This window comes from Podarcis pityusensis (assembly GCF_964106645.2).
Source record: "Podarcis pityusensis genome assembly, chromosome: 11".
NCBI classification, from domain to species: Eukaryota; Metazoa; Chordata; class Lepidosauria; order Squamata; family Lacertidae; genus Podarcis; species Podarcis pityusensis.
This window is the reverse complement of record NC_138036.1, coordinates 10,265,119-10,283,373: the sequence shown is the minus strand read 5'-3', so window position 1 is coordinate 10,283,373 and position 18,255 is coordinate 10,265,119. Positions and strand designations below refer to the sequence as shown.

Here is an 18,255-nt window from a genome sequence, read left to right as displayed (position 1 = left end):
GGACGTAGACATTTGTTCATGCCAAGGGACTTGGGGAGAATTGTGGAGTGTCTTGTTATGATGGCCTATGAAACAGGCAGAAAGAATGCAGTTGTCTCCTATTTCTGCTGCCTGCCCCAAATCTCAGTGCAACCTTCCCTCAGACACTTTTACTGGGGATCTTGAGTGAGAACGTGTAATGCCAAGTGTTCTGCCTTGGATTTGTGAAGTCGCAATTAGTGGTTTAATGACTTAAAATGTGCCCCCAAATTAATCAGGCAGCAGTTTTTAGTTATTTTTCAGACAAGCCACTTACAAAAGAAGGCAGGTGTTGACTTTCTCCCTTCTCTCTACCCCTAGAAGGGCGGATTCCCCTTTTAAGATGGAGGCTGCTGTGACACATGCTGGCATCATCTAAAAACAAATAACGTATGCCTTTTTTCCCTTTCCTATTTTTATTCATAGGCAGATTTGACTGATTAATCAATTATTCAGTGAAGACTTCTCCAGTCGGGTGACAGTCCTTGTAAAGTTCCTTATGGGGTCAAAGTGAGTGTAATCCTTGTAGGGCTGGGTCCTGCAGATTGGGCAAGGCATGTCAAAGCAGGAGGGAATCCGAGGTTATTGGGCCAACAGGTAGACAAGCAGTCTGGTGAACCAGCAAGGCAAGCAAATCACTAAACCAGCAAGATATACAGAGTGTTATGCTGGCAAAGACAGTAGATCTTTCAGTCTTGGATAACAGCAAAGAATACAGAAATGGAACCTAGTGAAGTGATTTGCTGAATACAGCTCAGTTGAAAGACTGCTCCACATGGTATATTGTAACTAGGCTTTCCGTGCTTCAGAGAATGGATTTGCATTGCCTGAAACTCTCTTCCTTGGATCATGGCATGCAATCCTCATTGTCTAATTATTCAGCTGGTTATACCACCATCTTGAATTGTAAGAACAATGACTACCATGCTTACAACTCTGAATAACCAGTGGAAAGTGAGCATTATTGGTTGTGATGCCTCTCTGCAGTAGGCTGGCAAACTTGCAACTTGTAACATTTGTTCAGCCACTTGGGATGCATGTCATTGTCCTGAAAGTCATACTCACAGTTTGTAGCTGAGAAAGGAGTGGTATTGCCTGTGATGAATGCTAGAAGCTAATAGCATGCAGCAAAAGTAATCTAGTGTTCTCAGAGTTAGTTGAATTCTGGAGACCTATCCTTGATTCTGATTTGAGATTGCATATCCTCACTGATGCATCCCTATTCTTCTTTCCCAACCTGCCAGATTTGTAAAAAGTGTGTGTGTGTGTGTGTGTGTGTGTGTGTGTGTGTGTTTGTCTCTTAAATTTCTACACTGCCCTTCATCTGAGGATCACAGGGCGGTTTACAATATAAAAACACAAAAATACATACCATAGTAACTAACAAAAACAGTGCACCCCACTCCACACACACACACAGGCCTGGGAGAAGAAGTATGTTTTTCTAGGCATCTAAAGATATGTAAGAAAAGCACCAGGCAAGACTTCCTGGGGAGAGCATTCCACAAGTGGGGAGCCACCACAGAAAAGGCCCGTACTTGTGTTGCCACCCTTCGGACCTCTCGCAGTGGAGGCACACAAGAAGGGCCTCAGATGATGATTGCAGGTTGGTTAATACTGCGGTCCTCTGCTGTTTAAGGCTTTATAGGTCAAAACCAGCACTTTGAGTTGGGCCCAGAAACTAATTGGCAGCCAATGTAGCCAGGCCAGGGTTGGCTTCCATGCTCAAATCATCTTGCCCTGGTGAGCAACCCAGCCGCTGAAATCTGCACCAGCTGAAGTTTCCAAACTGTCTTCAAATGGCAAAGAAAATCCCAGTGCATCGTGTTCCAAAAACAACTGACCATGAACTTATCATGATCTTTTCACTGCTTGGAAAGGGAGAGCAAAACATACAGAGAGCTCATCATTACTTCAGTCTTGTTGGCATTCAGTTTCGTTTAGGCTTGCCCACATCGAGTCCCTTTTCATGGCCAGACACTGAGTCATCTCAGAGGCTGCAGGACCCGGGTCATACAGAAACTTAATAGAAAGTTATTTGTCACTGGTCTACTTCATAGCAGCATAATCCAAACATTCCCAGAATCTTTTGTAGCAGCCTCAAATGCACACTGATCAAGGTCTGAAGTACCAAGAAAAAGCTGTGCATTTCCTCAGAGCTGATCCCAGGAAGATATAGGCAAGAATCTGTCTTCCCTTCCCTAGGAAGAAAGCCAGATTGGTGTAGTGCAGGGTTTCCCAAACTTAGGTCTCTGGCTGTTGTTGGACTACAACTCCCATCATCCCTAGCTAGCAGGTCCAGTGGTCAGGGATGATGTGAATTGTAGTCCAAAAACAGCTGGAGAGCCAAGTTTGGGAAACACTAGTGTGGAGAATCAAATATCAGTTTAGACACCATAGCAAACTTTTATATGTATTAACCATAGTTAAGCACTTGCATCATGATTTGAACTTCCATAAATGCAGTAGGGAAATCATGGTTTAAAGTTGCTTGTCGTCTTGTATTTTCCATCTGCTCAGCACACCACTTTGTGTATGTGAGGATAATAACATCACAGAACCCCGTGTGTGCTACTCTGAGCTCTTTGGAGTAAGGTCAGGATACAAATGCAATAATAATTGATATTGTTCTTGTGGTGGCGCATCTGGTGCCGATTGATTGCGCTTGTGAGTTGGCGTGAGATGCTCAATTGCTCAGGGAGCTAAGCAATATTGCAGCCCAGCTTTTGAAAGGGGAGAGAACATTGTCAGTTTGGCTCAGACTAAGACCACACAGGGAGAAATTGAAGACTGGGCATATGTCCTGGCAAGCCAAGGGGCAAGGAGTCCTAGAAGCAGAAACGGAGCAGACTGCCTACTAAAACTGAGGTGCCTGAAGGAACGATAGAAGAATGAGGCTTGCAGGAGACGAGAGGTATGGAATTGAGGTGTTGTGATCAAGATATCGGGTAGAGAAGAAGAGCCCTGCTGCATCAGACAAAAGGCACATCTTGTCCAGCATCCTGAACAGCAGCAATGGTTCCCATTGGAGCTAAATAAAAGGGAAAGCAAGGATCTGAACGAAACAAATGCATGGTGGAGTCATGAAGTAGAAGAACTGAAGAACCTCTGATGAGGGCAGAACTTCACACAAATGGCTGTACACAAGTGGTGTGAAGCAAATGAGCAGACAAGGGTTGGGAACCTGAAGGTTGTAGGGCAGGGAGCCACAGGGACATAGTGCTGCTGGGCCATAAGTTTGGACCCTGATGGGGGAATACTGCATTCACTGTACTGCTCTGACCTGGCAACTCTTAAGGTGCAGGTAATGGGGGGGGGGGGACCAGTTTGAGGAGACTGAACTTCACATGCTGATTTTAATTAACTAGCTACATCTTGGGCTGCAAACTCCCAGTAGCCATAGGAATGAGCAGAGGCACTCAAGCTATCTCATGAACGCCTCTCAAGTTATTCAGTTGTGATCCAGCACTCCTGATCAGCCGCGCCAGAAAGCCATGGAAAGATATAATGGAGTTGCTAAAGGCAGCTGAGCTTCCCTTATCTGGGCTTTCAGTGGGCCGCGATGGGGAGATACAGAGGTAGAGCAAGCCACCCGTAAGCAACCTTGTTAGCATCCCATGACTCTCCACACTGTGGCTCTGGAAAGATGCAGTCATCTTTAAGTAAATAACTAAACCCGTTCCACCCAGGGTGTGATGCATGTTCTTACTCCATCACTATTCGCCTGTCTCCACTTTTCTTTCTTCCTTTTTCTGTCCTGGAACAGTTGAACTTTCAGAGACTTTGCTGTTGCAATACATCTTCATTTCTCTGTACAGGGATATGAATTTGATTTTTCTCCCGTTTCAGTGTCTGGCCTTCTCCACCCGGATTACAGTTCTCTGAACACTTCTGAGACCTTCAGTTACTTAAGAAGGGAATAATGTCAGGCAGCCACGTACATTTTCCAATACACAACGATTGTGGAGCCAAAGGTCTGCTGCCTCAATAGGGGTGTTAGTCAGCATGTCCTGAACTAAGACAGATAAGGACCCACTTCCTAGGCTGCCCTGATCAGAAAGTTAACAGCTGGTGACAGTAAGTCTGTCTCTTGTTCTTAAGCGATTGTTATCATTTTGTAATATTTACAGGTCTGGCTTTCTCAGACTAAAACGTACAAAATCAAGAACTTTATTAAGAAACTTATTGCCACTGCTGGACACTTGTTTTGCCAAAGCTACGCCATCCCTATTTCCATAAGCAAAAAAAGAGAGGGGGGTTACACGCCTTCAGGCACCATACATAAGAGGTCACAGGATAGGGGTTGATGAACGGTTTTAGCTGCATCTATGGAATTCTGCTTCCATTAGGAACCAGTCTGTTGAGAGGGATGGGCTTGGGAAAGAGATTTGGGGCTTTTGCTCTGGAAGTGGCTGGGCAGATGGAGAGGGGGGGGCAGGCCCCATTGCCTTCCAGCTCCTGAAACAGACCAGATGTGGTACTGGGCATTGGTGTGCTGGGTGTGACCTTTACCCCCGCTTGCCCACAGCTTGTCCTTTCTGGCTCCTTAGGCCTTTTTGCAATGATATCATTGCTTTGCACCAGTTCTGGGTGAAAGCATGTCTGGAGCCTCTTTAGAAAAGCATGCAGGCTGACTCACGCTGCCATTCCTTCTGCCACTCTCCGCATGAAAAGGATTTTTGTGAAACCAAAAACGCAGAAGTCTATTTTTAAACAAGGAAGGGGTTTTTCACCTTTTTGGAGCCCCGTCTGCTTAATCTCTGCTGTTTAAATGTGGTGAAACTGGAACCAGCCCTGGCTACGCCGAAGCCAAGTGCTGGTTCATACTGAGAATGGTGGGGACAAATAAGAATGAACATCACCACCACCACTTCTTTCCCCATTTCCACTGTAACATGGGAATTGTCATAAATCTCGAGGCAGAGAATACGAAAGGAGATTGCAGTGGGGATGGGGAAGGACTGTGTGTTAATCAGGACCAACTTCCATTTTGCATACCTTGACCTCAGTGTTCGAAACTCCCATCATTCGAGGTGCAAGTTGCGACAGGGAATTTCATTAGCGTGAGCAGTTTCTGAGCTCTGGGCGCAGTACTGAGCCTAAGATTTCAGATTAAAACTGGGTTCTTCTTATAGAAAAGAGTGCCTAGACATTCCGTTGTTGCACCCATAACCTAGGTTTAAGGTCGGCGACTGGCTTGTATATCTGTGTTTCTAACACTGCTTAACTTCAATATGCTGTGGATCTTCGTTGGCAGTTTCTTAAATATCTGTTTACACAATTCCTAGATCCAATCAGGAACTTCCTGCTGTTAAAAATGTTTTAAAGCCTGGATCCCAGTGTAACATGTTGTCATTTTATGTATGCATTATTCAATTTATGTCTGAAGGTTTCAAGTAGATTACAAAGTGGCCTCCTCTCACTTCAATAGTTAGTTGGGGCATGTCTACACTACTAGTTGTAACTGGCTTTAAGCCTATTTAAACACTATGATTTTCAAATAAGGCATCTTAGCATTATTGTTCCAGACAAGGCTAGAGATCTGGGTGAGCATTTTTAGAATCCTCACAAGACTACAACAATAAAGGTTCTCCCAGAAGAAATCATCTAAACAGTTTACCAATCAATTTAAAAACTGGCTTCAGTATATAATACAGACATATCCTTAGTCCCAGTATTATTATGCAGTGAAATTGGTTTCTCTTTTTGATTGCTGTAAATCATTAAGATTGCTATGGTGGGACAAGAATATGTTGGAATGAGATACTTGATTTACTCTGCCTCCAGAGATGAGCTATGTAACAATATTGAAACATTTTGCTCTCTAAACACCTTGAATCATTTTTTAGCCTAGGCTTAACCCCTTTTAACACTAATATTTTATCATGAACAAATAAGCAGTGGTGAAAAATAGAACCTATGGAATCTTTTTATTTGGATACAAAAACAGTTTCATGACTGATAACTATGAAATTTTGTATGATGACTTGGTAGTTAAAGTGGAAGTTTTTTAACCATTTATTTTTCAGTATTTTAGGTGAGACATAACATTATGCAACTTAAAAGTTAAATATTCCTACCTATGCGTAGAATCAAATGTTGATAGTTGGATTATAGCGTCCTCTACTTTTTACCTTACAAGTAAAATTATATTTTCTTGCTAAATCATGAACAACTACTTTTTTGTTTTAAAACAAATGGAAAAGAAATTTTAATTGTTATATAACAGAAAATGAATATGGATATTTAATAATGTCCCAAAAAGGGAAGACTATTTTAAAACAGTTGATCAGTAGCATTTAATGCCAGACATGTCTCCAGAACCTAAAATAACTTTATTTGGTAATGTAAATATTATTGTAAATATTCCTGTTTTTTAATGAAGTTATTTTAGGTATTGAGTTGAGAGGTTTATAGAGAGATGGTCATTGGGTTGAATTCAGATTTCTGAAATAATAATTTTCATACAACATACAACAATCTATAACTGTCCGTATTCAAGTACCATGGATGGAGCTCCATGCATCCCAGGACTATTCCATCCTCCAGTACCAAGGACTGTTTCATATACAGTTCTTGGTGGAACTTCATGTGTGCACAGAAGCCAGTGGATTGGGCTGACAAAGGGGCCACCAGCCAAGTTTGCAAACAATGAAGTGGAGGTTCATCTCAACAAAATTGTTAAGAGTTTTACTTACTAATAGTCCTATGGGAGAAAGTCAGCACATTGTCATATGTTTTGCAAAGGAAAGGCAGGAGGCAAAAATGCCCATGCTTGGTTTTCATGGGGCTTGTTCACTGTACTGTCACTTGAGCAAGCAAAATGTGCTGGCTTTTTGGGGCCATTTTAGGCAAAATATTTGTGCTCAAGTTTATACCATGTGGTATTTCTGGGAAAGTACAGATCTTGGATGAGTATCTGTCAGGGAAGTTTTGGTTGTGACTGCAGGGAGTTGAATTATATGAGCCTTGGGGGTTCCTTCCAATTCTATAATTCTGTTATTCTATGAGCATATGACTGTTGGTCCATCTAGTTTAGTGCTGTCTACTCTGGTAGGAGGGAGGTTCTCCAGGGTCTCAGGCACAGGTCTTTTCCTCTTCTGCTCCCTGTGGTCCTTGAAACTTAAGAGACATCAGTGATTGAAACTGGGACTTGGTGCAGGTAGAGAATTTGTTTTGCCATTGCTCTCTTTGGCACTTCAGGTGCTTAATGTGCAGGTTAAGGCACTAATCATCATCTACCTTGTAATGTTTTTCATATTTAAATGAAATAAGAAGATGTTTTAGCTCTAAAGCTCATGCAGTGCTTTCATGGCATGTCCAAAAATAGCCTCCAGCTGATATGTGTCCTCTTCAAATCCCTCACCAGGAAGCAATTGATGTCCATTTCGTATCGGTGAGGGTTGTCCCCAGTAGCTCCCTAATAGGCTCATCTCCTTTTGTATGGCAGGGCAAGATGACAATATGCAATGACTGCGTTAATGCAGCTCTGGGGATTATTCTGTTTTTCAGTTTTTAATTCCCCAAACTCAGAAACATACAAAGGGATTTTACTTATCTGTCTGAGCAGTCAATCACTTTGTATGCTTAAATGGGGTCACAAATGCTTTAGCAAGGTCAGGAAGTAGAACCGTTTTATGGTTGTTGTTTTTTAGTCAGTAGTTTATTGCTTGCTTGTTTAGAGGGATCTTGTCATTTTCCTCAGTTGTTTCCCAATATGTCTGCCTTGAAACAGTTTCCTCGTCAACCATTTCTGTCACGTAGTGCATAACCCTCCCTTGTCTGTCTAATCCCATTATGAAATCATTCCTCATGCCCACGTAATTCCCTACATAAAAAGACAAAGCACCTATTTATTTCAGGGAGTTGCCCCCATGGACCCAAATGAATATTGTACGGTGTTAACACCTCTTTCTCCATTTCCCAGATTGTGTACACTTTAGTCTCCGTTACATAAGCACGTAATTCTACTTTCCATGCTTTTGTTTAGAAAGGGCTTTTATCCATATTTGTCCCAGAATATGAAGGGCACACAGAATAGCAAAGGTGATCTCTGTCATTGGACTGCCTTGTATGTCTTCCCAGTCTGCATCCTGCAGAATTTTGTGCATTTTTAAAGTTTGTTTGCTCTTCAGCTGATCTAGTAAATGGAATTGTGTTTTATGTACATATCTCCGCCTTGTGAGTTGGAGCAGATTTAAGAGTGACTTTTTTTACAGATCATTTTTTGTTGTCCTTCAGAGACGAAACAAGCAACACACTATTCTCTGTTGTGATTATTCTCATCTATTTCTTGTCTGAAGAAGAGCTGAATGAGGCGTTTCATTTCAGCATGTTCCAGCCAAACTGAAACACTTTTTACTCCTATCAGTTTCAGTGGGACAAAGGAAAGTAATGTGATTTAAGACTCCCATTGAAATAAACGGCACTAAAAAGCATGTGTTACCTTTTTTATCAACAGTCTGATCCTGTGCCTGGCTAAACAGAAGTAAATCCCCATTGCATGCCATGGGGCCTTCTCCCAAATGTCCATTGAATTGCAGCAATTGTGACCTTTCATCTTAAACTACTCTTGACTTTAGTTCTATAAGACCAACATGGACGTAACAAGCTAAGCCTTGTGTGTTTGTTCACCCGCAGTTTGCCTCCCTTGTTAATGTCTTCTCTGCCATCTTGAAAATGCAGCCCAAAGACATAATTTAAACAGCACACTGTAAAAAAAGGGGGCAAGTTCATAGCACTAGACTCCTTTCCAATTGTTTCATGTCTGTAACTTGACAAATATAACTAAAGCATCTCCATTGCTATAAATAGCTGCATCACATACTTATCCAATATTAATTCCTAAAATATACAAGAGAGGTTTGGCTGATATTAAATGGGAGTGGAAATTATCTATTGTCTTCTTCCCTCCTTTGTCCTTTTTTCTCTGGTTTGGGGTTAGTTGGCAAAAGTGTCTGTGCCGCTGTATATGGGTAATTGCCTCTACTTCTCATACTATCAGAGAAACTGAGTCATACCTTGCAAATTATCATCATACCCTCTACTATAGTTGAAGGTGGCCTTGTATAATTAACTGATTATTATTTTTAACCAGGGATCTGTTTGATGGGGTAAGGTCTTAAATACTGTTCCAATTCCAGATGTTTCTGCTGTGGGACTAAAAGAACCAAACCAAGTCAGTTTGGTAAAGGACATTTTCTTAAAACCAGTTAGTTCCTTACTTGATACATAAATGAAATACCCTTTCCCATATGTGTGTGCGTTTTGTAGGAGAGATGCGTGGTGTTAAATTTCTTACAAGATTTGATACTGCTATCCACACAAATAAGCAGCAGATCTGCAGTTTGTTTCTTTAGTTGGACTACCTCCATATAGCTTTCATGAGATGGCTTGTCACACTTTGGAGAATACTTGTTTATTTGCATTCCCAGACTAGTTGTAGTCCTGCGAACTGGGTGCCGAGTTCAAAAGCCAGGCCAGTAACTATCACAATGGGCAAATTCTCATGTGGGGTTTTAGGATATAGTCCTAAGAGTTCTCATGAAGTTGCTGCTGAACATTGAGGGAACTGCATATTACCTAAATAATCTCTTGTCTGGGATTTGTGATCATGTTCCATTGATCTCAGCTGCTGTGATCCAGCTAATAGGATTTCAGCTTGAGAGTTCTTGATTTTATAGCCCTTTCCGCCATAGCATGAGTTTTGCACAGTGGATCAGAGTTTGAACCTGAAACAGTCTGCATGCAAAGATTAGCTCTGTTACTAAGCTGTGCTTCTTTCCATGCTAGGATATGGTGCCAAAACTACCTATAGCTCAGGCTGGCACACTAAGCACCATTATGAGCCATAAGCAACTTCTAGGGAGCATTGCAAGAGAGTACTGTGTATATGTGAGAAATGGCCACGAGGCTGGCTCTTTAAACTCATTTAGCATTAAAGCTCTAATGAGCTTTATAGTCAAGGCATGCCTGCAGATGAAAGGGGACAGAACTTGCTTTGCCCTGTAAATTTCCACTGGTCTGCTTTGTCTCTCTTGACTGTGAGTTTTTCCACAGTTGATGTCTCTTCTGTAAGTCCAAAAAAAGGCATAAAGATACTATCAGGCAGACTCTGCAGCTGCATACCATGTGGACACTTCAACCGAATCACATCCCCATTTTCAGCTGATGCAGGTCGCGGCGACTTTCTGTCGGCAGCAAAAGGAAAGCAATGCAAACAGTGCCAGTGGAACCTGAAAAGGGGGGTGTACTTGTGAGGCACAGGGGGATCTCCAACTTGCCTAATACTCCAGAAAAGACAATGGCAAGCACCACGGCAGACAGCCTGGGCAAGAGAATAAGCCTTCAAAGGAACAGCTTGCTGTTTGCAAAAGTTTGAGTTTATTGCTTTCTGTTAGATTTGCACAAATTGAAACCATTGAAAGTACATAAAATATTACAGGTTTGTCCAGGGCGCTTAAACTTTCTCCTTATAAAAGCATGAATTATTTGTCTGTTGTAGCAGAGGAGGGCATAAGCATCTTGAAAGCAGTGAACACATCTTGTATGTTGTACTGAGATTCACTGTGGTGCCTTAACTGTTCAGAGTTGAAAGAAAGCGGGACAGTGGAAATCAAAGACCAGTTGTAAAGCATGGGATCTTGGGACCATTCCACATAAGGATCAGTAGTAAACTCATAAGAACATAGGAATACCAAAGGCCTACCTAGTCCAGTATTCTGCTACCACTGTGACCAACCAAGTGCACCAGGGAAGCCTATAAGCAGGATATGAGCACAGCAACCGTCTCCTTGTGATCCCCAGTAACGTGTTTGCCACCAAGTGCAAAGCTCAGTAGGGAGCTTTAGCCAATAGCACAACACACATGGGTCTGTACACACAAGTTTGTCATGTTCAGAGTATACGCTTTTTAAATGTGAATATAAAAAAAAAGCGCTACAAGATGCATCAGCTTTTATGACCACTTTATCCCCCATGGGGATGAACACGATCCAACTACCCTTCACGTGTTCCTCCTGAACACGGAAGTGGCAGGATTGTGACCACTGACCGCTGCATATTCAGGATTAGTAAGTAACTATAGTTGAGATTCGCTGTCCGAGTCCTGTGCACATACAACCCCTTTCTCACTAACATCAAGCATACAGGCACATTGGCACATGAGAGGCATGGTGAGGGAGCATGTTCCTGCTGTCCCTCACAAATTCATTAGCACCTTCTTCTGTTTTTAGACGTTGGCCTCACATTTCTTAAGCCCCCCTTAGACTTAACAGCCATGGCCAGACTATTATGTCTGTTTCTGCAAAAAGATGATCTTGCCATAATTATCCAATGCCTTGGTAACTTCCAGATTAGATTACTGCAATGGATTGTATGTGGAACTGCCTCTAAAAACCAGTTTGGAAGCACCATCTGATTAAAAATTCAGCAGCTGAGTTCTTAACTGGAACGCACTGCTTTTATTTTATTTTATCTACAGTGGTACCTCGGGTTAAGAACTTAATTCATTCTGGAGGTCCGTTCTTAACCTGAAACTGTTCTTAACCTGAGATAGCACTTTAGCTGATGGGGCCTGCCGCACCACCGCCGCACAATTTCTGTTCTCATCCTGAAGCAAAGTTCTTAACCCGAGGTACTATTTCTGGGTTAGCAGAGTCTGTAACCTGAAGCGTTTGTAACCCAAGGTACCACTGTATTTCAAAGATTTCTAGACCACCAAACTGTGCCAAACATCATAATAGTATATAACAACAATAAATTACAACAAATAAAAGCCGATAAAAACAGTTTTCCAAAGAGAAATCCAATGCTGGCTGGGGGAAAGCCTGTAGAAATATATATTTAGGGAATATATATGTTTAGGGAAGCTTTTAATGTTTGATGCATTACTGTATTTTAATATTTTGTTGGAAGCTGCCCAGAGTGGCTGGGGAAGCCCAGCCAGATGGGCGGGGTAAAAATAATAAGTAGTAGTAGTAGTAGTTGTAGTAGTTGTTGTTGTTATATTTTTGGCATCTGGCGAAAGGTGAGCAACATTGGCTATTATCTAACGTCAGTGGACAGTATGCTTCACAAGACAGGTGCCACTACACAGAAGGATCTAGCCTGAACTTAGATGAATCAGACCTCCAGCACAATGTGACACAACAAGGATGGCCTTTGTGCTAGGAACATATCACTCCATTGCTCAAAAATCTCCAGTGGCTCCCAGTTGGTTTTCAGACACAATTTGAAGATGTGGTGTTGGACCTATAAAGTCTTGAACAGCCTAGGGCCAGGCTACCTGGAAACCACTTTCTCCCATATCTATCTGCCCATTGGCTAAGGTGGTCATCTGACACCCTGTTCTGGTGCTCCTACCTTTTGTGGTTTGATGTGTGGCTTCTCAGTCATGGCTCCCAAGTTGTGCTGTGCTCTCCCCAGAGATGTTGACCTACTCCTCTTTTCTTTTATTCCTTTTCTTTTCAGCATCAGGTTAGATAGATAGATAGATAGATCGATAGATAGATATTTAAATGAGCTTCTCTTTTAATCCAGTGAAGTTTTAAAAAATTAATTTCAGTCCAGTTTTTGTTCTGATCTGTTTTGTATTTTCTCCCCCTGAACTACATTTCTACACTAGCTGTCTTGAAGGCTGAATGGTGGAAAGATGGCAGAGAAATATTTTAAATATATAAATACTGATAAGCAGGAGGGCACTGCAAAGTGCAGGAGGTCCTTGGTGGAGGCTGCAAGCTGATATTTAATGAACTGCAGTGGCCTCCTGATTCTGAGTAGCATTAAACCCTCTGGAGCAAAGGGTTATGATCTTCTCCTGCTATCTGCATGATCTTTTGGGCGCCTATGGGGGTTATGCACGAAAGTAGCAGTGAAACTGCGGCTCTTGCATCTGTTCATGGGGACTTCCTGAGGTTTTGCATTCTATCGCAGACTCGATGGCTCAGACAGTCTGGTAAACTTTGGACCCGTCTAGCTACATAGTCCTGTTCCAGCCACCAGCTCAGACTCAGCTTTTCTCAGGAAGGAAGGACAGGACTTCTTGTGGTTGTTCAGGCAAATAATGTTATCGTTACAAGGGCATGGGGTGAGCAGGCTTAGACTGGACTGAGCAGTTTCATTTTGGAGAAAAGGCGGCACAAGAAGGGGCTTTCTCTCCAGGGTTAGTTCATGTGACAGTGAAACTGGATTGCCTGCAGTGAGGTCTTGTTCCCTGGGCAGCCCAGGACTCCTACGTATCCTGCCCAGGCTTGTGTCCCGGAGAGGTCAGTTGGGTGCTGCTAATGCTGCAAAAACATCACGGGAAACAGCAGTTACAAGTTATAAGCACAACTTTATTGGCGTTAAGTATGATATGAGCACTATGGGTTGCCTTTCTTGCTGGGAGAGCCCCTGTATTGGTCTCTAGAGTCACAGGAGGCACTGAAACTCACCAGCACTTTGACTTTACCCCTGATGGTGCCCTCTTCCATTGTCTCTGAAGATGCCAACACTGGCACCTGCCAGCACCTGGCTTGATCAATAAAAAGAGGATAATTGCCTGGAAATCTATACGGTGGCTTCTTGGGGATCAGAACAGATAGCCTGCTCAGAAGGTCATCTGTGAGTTAGATCCAGATTTTGTCATAATTAGACTATTGAAACCAGTGGGACTTAATTTAGTCATGACACAAACACACGTGTGCACACACCGTTCGTCCGCAATGTATTCATGTGTATTCATCTGACAGGAAGACATTTTTATCACTTTGCTTCATTGTTTAGGGAACGATCCAGCATGTGACTAAATCTTTCCCATTGGAATTTATGGAACACTTAGAAGTGTTCAACTGTGCCCATAGATAGCCTGTTTTATATAGTCAGCAGTTCCAGATTACATGCTGGTCTTTGGGTCTTGACTTTTACATCCTGGCCCCTGTGCATGTTTACTCAAAAGCAACTCTGGCGCAGCGTGGCAGGCTTTTGTCTGTCAAGCGCTGTGTCACCCACCGTCACAGCAGCTGCAGAAGGCGGCACGAGGTGGAGATAGGACTCTCTGGCCACATTAAATTATTTTTTAAAAAATTCAATACCGCCCTTCATAAAAAAAAGAACACCTCAAGGCAGTTCGCAATAACAAAAAAGAAATACTAATTCACTGAAGCATGATAAATTGGAGGACTTGTGAGAGGAAGCGGCTAGCCTAAGACCACTCCGTAATACGGGATCCAGCCCCCAGGAGACCCAAGTCTTGACTCTCTCTACTGGGCCTTTGCCTTCTCTCACTGCCCGTTGTTATTTGCCAACCTCACTCTCCTTCTGTCACAGTGCAGCAGTTTGTACTTAGCCTTGCCCACATCATTATAAATAACGAAGTGGGACGTGTTTTATCTTCGCTCGAACTGATGGCTGAAATGTGGCTTTTGTCTGAACTCCCGCCAAGCCCTTGACACAGGCAGTATTTAGAAGTCAGTAAAAAAAAAAAAAAAAAGGAAAGGAAAGGGGGAGAGCTCATTAATTTTTGTTTTTCCCCTTTAAGGGCATCCCAACATGAAACAACATGTGTGGCTCTTGCATGGCTCTTCCCAGGGATGCCAGAGAACAGGCAGCTTGCACTTCATACTTCGCATGTCTTTGGCCAGGAGTGATGGGATTTGTAGTTCAGACACCTGGAGGGCACCAGGTTGAGGAAGCCTGGTTTTGGCTGTAGCTGCAGAATAAATACTGAGGGGGGACTGTAGAAAGTGACTGCTGGTCCCAGGCCCAGCGAGGAGCACGGCAGGAAGATTCTTGATGCATTTCTTCCGAAAGGCTAATACGAACAGCGGTATTGAGTGCTTCTGCAACTGATACATTTTGGACAACGCTTATAGGACAAGAGGGAGGGAAGGAGCTGGCTGGGCAGAATGGAAGCAACGCAGAAGACCCAAGGCCAGTCTCCTCCTCCTCCCACCTCCCCCCATAAACTTTTATGGGAAAGTATTACGAGGAACAAAGGGTAGCATAATTGCCATTCTCCCACTGGAATGTGCATTCTGAACCTTGGGTAGATACAAAACATAAGAACCTTGGAATCGAGCAGCCGATCTGTGTTCCAAGAAAGCAAATAGCTTGCCGACTTCCTCGACTTGCTCCTTTTAGGCCTGAAGAATTAATTCCTTTCTCGCTTGTTGCATTCACCAAGAAATTATTCGACTTCTCGGGTCTCCCTCGGGCTTTCATGCATTCATTCATTCATTCTCTGCTTGTCCTTTCCTTTCCAGAAATTTCCAGAGCTGAAGTTTAAATACGTGGAAGAGGAGCAACCTGAGGAGTTCTTCATCCCTTACGTCTGGTCCCTCGTGTACAATTCTGCAGTGGCACTTTACTGGAGCCCACAAGACATCCAGCTCTTTACTATGGATTCTGGCTGAAGGGGAGACATCCACATGGCCCGCCCACCCCCTCCCAGAATGCATCCCTTCAACCTATGGAACAGGAAGTTTGTTACTAATGTACAGCCTCGCTGCCATTTTCAGGGGGCTTATTAGGAACCAGAATAATAGGGGAACTCTCACAAGATTGTATGCTTTTATTTATATATTTGTAAAAAAAAAAAACAAAAAAACCCAAGAGATTTTTTTCTAGCGGCTCTGAGCTTGGGGGTGATAAAGCAAGATGTTAGCAATGAGCAGCTTTTTAAAAACTGAGAACAAAATTGTAAAACAGGAAAGTGGGGGGAAGTATTTTGATTTGAGAAGTCAGCATTTGCAAGCTGGTTTCCTTCAAGCTTTCTGGTTGTTCTTCACTTTTTTATTATTATTACTTTTGTGTTGTTGCTATGGGCTTCTCATTTGATCATCAGAACAATCTCCCCCCTTTAACGTTGTATAGAACTGAAATGTCTGACTGATGCAATTTAAAAATATTACAGCATTAATGCTATTTCGTATTGAGGCAGGAAGGATAAATCCTTGATTTTGATAAGGTTGACCCCTACAATGAGGGAGGATTTTCAGCGTGATTTTGATAAGGCACTAAAAGTTTGTCTTTCTGGCTACTAATACTTAATGAAAGTTTAACAGAATTAAGAGCAGCCCACAAGGAGTGCCATCTGCAAAAAATAAATATAAAAAATGTATCCATCTCAATAAGGGTTGTGCAGGTGATTCTCCCACCGGATCATGCCCATTCATTTCCAGAGTTTTGGTGTTGTATTTCACACATTTTCATGGACTCCTTGGAAGGGTGCGGGAAAGTGATCAAAATTCAGCAGAACAGAGGTGTGCCTCCTGTACTTTCAGGTTTTTGCCAGAGATGTGCAGTACATCTCTGAATGTTTCAAAAGAGTGTCCTACAATATACTTTTTCATTCTCCCTGGTTTAAAGGGAATGGGCAAATGCTGTGTTTGCCAGCAAATGGGGGAGAATAGAGGGAAATGTTTAATATAAACTTTTCACGTGGAATGTGGGCTTATGGTGATTACCTTCAAATGCACAGAACGGCATGCCAGGCTTCAGTGAAAAAGGAACTGATGACATACATTAGTATATTACCTTGCCCAGCATGGTAAATGTGGCACACTTTATTATGTATTGGAGGGAGATGGTGACACACCTCTTTTTTATGTGGAATGTTTTGCTCTTTTTTAAAACAAACAAACAACCTCCTGACAAATGTTAGAATCGTGTGTCCTTCCACCATAAGCAAGGTCCTGTATGGCATTTTGCAGAATTGGAACTTAAAACCCTTGTCATATTTATTTAAAATTGCAGATGTAGAGAGAAATGCATAGCATATGAATTCATAGGACTTTGCACAGACACAGATTTGGGGAAGAGGCAATATGAAGACTGAATTATCAACGTTTTCAGTGTAACATTAAGAAAATTGGAAGGTGATTGAAAATAGGAGTAAATAGGATTTTATGCTGTGCTTGGGCTTTTCTTTGTTTTTGATATATTAGTCAAAGGAAGGTGAATTCTTTGTAATGTTTTTTGCAACCTTTAAATAAAGGACTGTTGACTGCACGACTGCACATCTTGGGAAAAGTCAATGTTTTGAAAGTGTTCTTCTAAGTTAACAAATTCTGAGGCTTGCCTGGAACAGTTGGATTAAACTACAGTGAGATATCTACTGCTGAAGGTCATTGAACACTCTTAATTTTTCTGGCCTTGTCGCTTATTGAAAGTAGTCAGGAAATCCTCGCCATTACATCCCTAGCAGGACCTGCTGGCCGCCTAGGTCTTCAGATTGGGAGGGAATCAATCATATAACCAAATTACAAGGGTTTTCTTTGTGCTGTCTGCAAGGGTCAATTAAGAAAGCAAGTTATTGCAGTTCAGGCTGTCCCATCCTGATGACACTAAGCTGCTGAATGTCACAAGACAAGAAGCATTTTTACTCTTGAGCTTTCTTTTCAGATTTTAAATATGGGTCAGCAAGCCTAGAACTGGAGGAGCCATGATTCATTGCTGAAACAGCAGAATAGGCCCAAGACAGGAGATGGTTTTATACTGAACTTAATCCTTGTGTGGTTGACTCTTTTAGGCACTATGAAGGTCTATTGATGTCCTGGAGACTGCAGTCTGGTACATCCATCAATACTCCTTTGTGTCCTCCAGATCTATAAACTACCATCTTTGGAAATCCTTTTCAGTACTTGGTGTGGAAAAGTTACCATGTAGTAATAAAAAGGATGGAAAAGCACCATGCATTGCAGTGTTTTGCGTTTTCTGTAGTCCTTCCCTTTCCCCTGTAATATTTATCACTTTGGCAAACGCTAGCAAAATCGTATTTCAAAATCAGGGCTCCTGTTCAGTGCCAGAAAATGGCTATGTATGTAATGTGTAACCTTCTTCTACAAATTACCCAAAACAGAGAAGAGCAACAACAAAGTATTAAAACAATCCAAACAGCAACAAAGCATCAGTTAAAATCTGGAAACAATGTAATAGCAACAGTACACTAGCAATGGTACATCTGCCCCAGCAGCATTTCCTGTCGCAGCAGCAAATAATAAATCATGCTCGGCAATTGACATCTCTGAAAGGCCTTCCAAAAACAGTATATAATTTACCTGGTAATGAAATGCATACAATGATGGGCCCAGGAAGGCTTCCCAGGGAGAAGAGCGGGAGTTTCACAGCAATGGAGCCAAGGGTGCAAATGACCTGTTTCTATATTCTGCTTTTGCTCAGAAAGCGGCTTAGTAGATAGAAAAATCCTCAAGCAGAGGGTTTTTTCACTGAGCAACTCTGTGATTTTATGAAGTGCGG

The 18,255-nt window shown here is 42.3% G+C and overlaps 1 protein-coding gene across 5 annotated transcripts in view; it reads left to right on the top strand.

The window, feature by feature from the left end:
- The window catches only part of DYM (dymeclin), a 177,682-nt gene extending 159,991 nt beyond the window's left edge, over positions 1–17,691 (top strand). For all 5 annotated transcript variants that reach the window (XM_080973461.1, XM_080973462.1, XM_080973465.1 and 2 more), the window contains one exon: positions 15,261–17,691. In XM_080973461.1, coding sequence (XP_080829587.1) covers positions 15,261–15,410 — 150 coding nt within the window. In that variant the 3' untranslated portion in view covers positions 15,411–17,691. The remainder of the gene's footprint in view (positions 1–15,260) is intronic.
- The last annotated feature ends 564 nt before the right edge of the window (positions 17,692–18,255 follow it).